This window comes from Mastomys coucha, unplaced genomic scaffold (genome assembly GCF_008632895.1).
Source record: "Mastomys coucha isolate ucsf_1 unplaced genomic scaffold, UCSF_Mcou_1 pScaffold6, whole genome shotgun sequence".
Classification (NCBI taxonomy): Eukaryota; Metazoa; Chordata; class Mammalia; order Rodentia; family Muridae; genus Mastomys; species Mastomys coucha.
The window spans coordinates 125,767,944-125,773,146 of record NW_022196912.1 but is presented as its reverse complement, the minus strand read 5'-3'; the positions used below and the strand labels follow the sequence as shown (position 1 = coordinate 125,773,146).

The following is a 5,203-nucleotide window of genomic DNA, read 5'->3' as shown; positions in this document are numbered from 1 at the left end:
CCTGAGTTTATATGGTCCAGGTTTCAGTAATTCTAGGATAGCCATTTGACTAAATTGAGCTGGTACTATAAGAATAACATACTATTTGCCAGTGAACACTTTCTCTGGTTGTCCACAGTTTTATAGTATTGCAGAATAGGATTCTGTGTGCAGTAGTGGTATAGGGCAGGGACATCAGGGCAAGGTACTGACCTCAGCCCAGGGGTTTCCCAGTCAGGTGAGAAGGGCTCAGAACTGGGTCCTCCTGGCAGCTGTCAGATTCATCAGGTGTTTCAAAGCCCCATGTTGAGAATGTGTATCTAGTCTGGAATCTGTAGCAAGCTGTAACAGTAACTGGGAACATTACTCTGAGGGCTGTCACATTTGGCTCATCGTGTACCATTTGTTCTGTATTTGTCTGACACCCTTAGGACTGAGCTGCTGGAAGTCTAACAGGCTTCCAGTTACTGTTACTGTTAGTTTAACAGGCCTCAGTATTCATTTCCTATGGAAATGACCGCACCCGACCATGGTTTGTGGTTTTGTTTGTTTTGTTTTGTTTTGTTTTCAACTTGAAATGCTAATGATGCTGAAAGGGGTGCTTCTACCCAAAGGTCAAAAATATGCTGTATGGCTTGGGGTCAGCTTTAGTGGCAGAGAGGCTTGTGGGAGGGACACCCTTCTAGCAGGATGCTGGAGGGGTGTCAGGAGTTCAGGGAGCTCCATGGAGCCTGTGGGGCATAGACTAGCACTCTTGTCAGGTAGGAATGATGAAAATATCTTCTCAGTTAGGTATACGGTAGCAATTATCTTAACTTTTATCATTTTTGTTTCAGATGCTTCAAAGCTTTATTAAAAAAGTCTGGATCCCCATGAAACCTTACTATACCCAGGTTTACCAGGAAATTTGGGTAGGAGTGGGGTTAATGTCACTCATCGTTTATAAAATCAGGAAGGCTGGTAGGTTATATTTTTATTTCTTTGCATTTGGTGGGGGATGTTTTCAGGGGGGAAATCACAATTTTATCTACTAAGGAACTGTGACTTTGTAAATTATTATTTTTTCCTGTGCACATAAATATACATGATATATGTGTGGGCACACATGTCATAGCACTCGTGCAGAGATGTGTAATTGGTTCTCTCCTTCCACCTGTACATGGGTCCCAGAGATTGAACTTGAGTCACCAGGCTTGTATAACAAGCTCCTTTACCTGCTGAGCCATCTGGCTGGTCCTTAACTATGACCTTAGATGTTTATCAACAGATGAATAGATAAAACATAGAATAAAGTAGTTGAAATGACCCTTGTTGGGAGAGCTTAGCCTGAACAATCCACGTAGTGGAATTTTATTCAGCCATTTTTTAAAAGTGTTTGCAGTAGAAATAAAGATTATCCTGCTAAATAAGATGAGCCAGACTAAAAAAAGATAAATATTACATGTTTTCCTCATATGCACATCAACTTACATACACATAAACACTGACATGAAAGTGAAAAGGCTTTTGCAGACAGGAAGGGACCGGAGGGGAAGGAAGAGGACAGCGGTGAGGGCAGGACGGGGCAGGGCGGGGCAGGACGGGGCAGGACGGGGCAGGACGAGGCAGGACGGGGCATGGGTGTGTGCACCCACTGTAACAGACCGTCTGTGAATTGTGGACAGGGAAATGGCTGTGAGACAGGCATGCCTCTGAGGGCATGCTGGGATGCTGGACCCAGCCTGTGGAGCCCTTGGCCACATGTTGCTTTTGGCTGTTAATTTGACTGATGGCACTTCTGTAGGGTGCTGGTGTGACTGATTTCTCCTTTCTGTTGTAGATAAAAGAAGTAAAGCTTTGAAAGGTAAGATTTCTACTTTTTGGAATGGTTGAGGGGTGAGGAGTGAAAAAAGCCATCGTAGCTTTTCAAAATAAGTTAAATGAATCCTGAATTAAAACTGACAACCTGGTTCAGTGCTTCTGTCAGATACGGTGGAAGTACTAAATAAAGATCAAGAAGTTTGCAGCTGACTTCAGTCCCAGTACTCTGGAGGCAGAGGCAGGTAGATCTCTGAGTTCCAGGACAACCAGGGCCACACAGAGAAACCCCGTCTCAGAAACCAACCAACAACCAACCAAACCAAAAGTTTTTTAGCTAAACGTTAAAAAGCAAAACCATGTGTAGCCCTTTGGGCCAAGTGACAGTTCTGGCAATGACAGTGAAAGTGGGTGACTGATGCCACTCAGAAGGCACGGGCTAGCTGGGCAAGCATGCTACTGAAACTCCTGAGGTAGTTTTGAAGGAAAGTATCTGCAAAATGTGTGCCCTGGCATTGGGTGTTCACAGTGCCTGATAGCAGTGAACCTGCGGTCATTCATTCAGAGCTTACGCAAGTCCAGGACTGGCCTCCCCAGCTTTGGGGGGAGAGCTTTCTCCACTGTCCCAGAGGAGCAGCTGTGTCAGCATCACTGGCACATGCCTGGAACTGTACTGAGCGCTTTACCTTGAAGGGGCCCCATCTCCATGCTGGATGGGCTTTGTGTTCGGCTGGATGGAGGCTTGGGGGTAGGGCTTGTTTTTGAGGCAGAGTCTCAGAAATCCTCTTGCCTCTGCCTTCCAAGTGTTGGAATTAAAGGTATGTACGTCATGCCTAGCCCCCATGCTTTTTGTAGCATTAAAATGAATATTTGCATTTTCTGACTTGTTACTTCAATGTAACAAGTATGTAAGCTACATTCTGTACCACTGAACTGTACCATTTTGTTCCCCTCCTTGAAAGGACCTGCACCTGCCCATGGCCATCACTAACTGCTCCCTGAGTCCACTCAAGATGAACACGTCGGCGAAACTTAAGCAAGCTTTGTTAGATGGGAACATGAAACATTACTGTACGCTTATCTAAGTACCATTTATAATGTGGCATTAATAAATGTATCTGAGAATCACCACTCCCCGTGGATACCACTCTCTGCTTCTCCTGAATAAGTCCTTGGTAATGCAGCCAGCTGCATCCAGACCTCTGAGCCACCTTCCTTAGGAAGCCTGAAGAAGGAGAAGCAGTGTTTGCTGCCTTAAGATTGGACATTAGGATCTAGATATTAACTTGGATTCCAGTGTTCAGTAATTATTTGTCAAATGCTTCTGCCTATCTTCTGACCTCTTGTTTTCATATTTTGAGAAAGAAGATGTTAATTATTTTAAGGGCTACCTTGAGTTTTTTACCAGGGTCAATAAGAAGGTAAGGGGAAAACACCACTAATCCCAGCTGTAGCAGGGAGGACCACAAGTTCAGGAGTTCAAGGCCAGCTTGAGCTCCTGAAGGCCCTGGCTGGGAAAAAAAAAAAAAAGTTTAAATAAAAAATAAGCAGAAAAGGTCTGGAAGGATGGCTGTGCGGTTACGGTCACTCACTGCTCTGATCACGGGGGACCCAGGTTTGGCTCCAGCTCTCCAAGCAGCTCACAAGCACCTGTTGATGACTCTGCCTCCAGTGGACTTAACATCCTGCATATAACATAGCCATTAGCCAGTACATGTATGCCCATTAGTAAGAAATTAATGGAAAGAAGGCAAGTGTGATGGCTTGGGTAAGGGTGCTTGTCCCCAAGCCTGATGACCTGAGTCTGATTCCCAGGGCCCCTAGCCAGCTCTTGGAAGGTCTCTGGCCTCCACTTGTGCATGATCACATGCTTGCACACTTTTTTTTTAATAGAAAGATAGCCTTAGAGCACATGGTAGACATAAGCTCTGGGCAGAATTATAGCTGAGTAATTAATCATGGCAAAATAAGCAATGTGAGCACAATGAACTGCTGTGCACCTATAGCCAGTGTGTGTGAAGCTGAGACAGGAGGGCCGCAAGTTCTACAACAGCCTGTCCTATGGACTTCAACTTTGTCTTACAGAGAAGCCAGGCATGGTGCCTCTATACCTGTGGTCTCAGCTCTTGGGAGGTTGAGGCAAGAGGATAAAGAGTTATGAATATTAGTGACATAATGAATTTGAGGCTAAGCTGAACTACTTCACACATATTTAGAGGGCAGTAGGGCACACCACTGATTCTCCTGTCCTGTCTCATGCTCCTGTCCTAGGGTTAGTTACTATTGCTGTGATAAAACACCATGTCCAGTTGGGCAATGGTGGCACATGCCTTTAATCCCAGCACTTAGGAGGCAGAGGCAGGTGGATTTCTGAGTTGGAGGCCAGCCTGGTCTATAGAGTGAGTTCCAGGACAGCCAGGGCTACACAGAGAAACCCTGTCAAACAAAAAACCACCATGTCCAGCTTTGGGAAGAAGAGGTTTAATTTGGGTTACATCCTCTGAGTGAGTTCGTTGAGGGAAGCCGAGGCAGGAGCTAATGCAGAGGCCATAGAGGAGTGCGGCTCACTGACTTGCTCCCCATAGCTTGCTCAGCCTGCTTGGTTGGTTGGCTTTTCTTATTTATCTTCTGTGCATTAGTGTTTTCACATGTATGTCTGTGTGAGGGTATTGAAGACCCTGGAACTGGAGTTGTAGATGGCTGTGAGCCACGATATAGGGACTAAGAATTGAACCTGGGTCATCTGGAAGAGCCAGCTTCAGCTCCCAGCCTACTTTCTTAAAGCACCCAACTGAGGGGAGGCATCACCCACCCAAGGCAAGCTGGACCCTCCCCCATCAGTCACTAATTAGAAAACGCCCTGCAGGGTGCCTTCAGCCCATTTTCCAGTTTAGGTTTCCTCCTCTGAGATGACTCCAGCTTGGGTGAAGTTGACGTAAACTACCCAGCACAGCCCTGGCGGCAGATCTGAGTTTAAGGTCCACGTCACTGAATTCCAAGCCAGCCAGAGTTTCATGGTCATAACCTAACTCAAAACAACAATAAAGAACAACATTGGTGGTCTGCACCAGCTCTTCTTGGTCTATACTGGAATCAACTAAAGGCCATTGGCAAGGATTTAGGCCCCTGTGTGTGTCTTTCCACAGGTCTGGGGAAGAGCTTGACAAGTTAATATTTCTAAGGTCCCCCAGATGTGCTTGATGCCCAAAACCAGGTCTCAGAAAAAGCCAGTCACACTAAAAACAGGCTTGACTACCACCAACCCCTTGACAGTTGCTCCCGCTCATGGATAGCCATCTGCTGCACGGCTTAGTGCAGTTGGAGCTATCACATGGCAGGCCAGGAAGGATTCAGGGAGCCTGAGCCTATCTAGAGAGGAAGCTGGTTGCATCTGCCTTGGAATTGTACCCCACACAGGCTGGCAGCT

The 5,203-nt window shown here is 46.2% G+C and overlaps 1 protein-coding gene across 2 annotated transcripts in view; it reads left to right on the top strand.

The window, feature by feature from the left end:
* The window catches only part of Atp5mpl (ATP synthase membrane subunit 6.8PL), a 5,746-nt gene extending 2,839 nt beyond the window's left edge, over positions 1-2,907 (top strand). For both annotated transcript variants that reach the window (XM_031355956.1, XM_031355957.1), the window contains exons 2-4: positions 816-939; positions 1,799-1,822; positions 2,739-2,907. In XM_031355956.1, the coding sequence (XP_031211816.1) occupies positions 816-939; positions 1,799-1,822; positions 2,739-2,767 (177 nt within the window). In that variant the 3' untranslated portion in view covers positions 2,768-2,907. The remainder of the gene's footprint in view (positions 1-815; positions 940-1,798; positions 1,823-2,738) is intronic.
* The last annotated feature ends 2,296 nt before the right edge of the window (positions 2,908-5,203 follow it).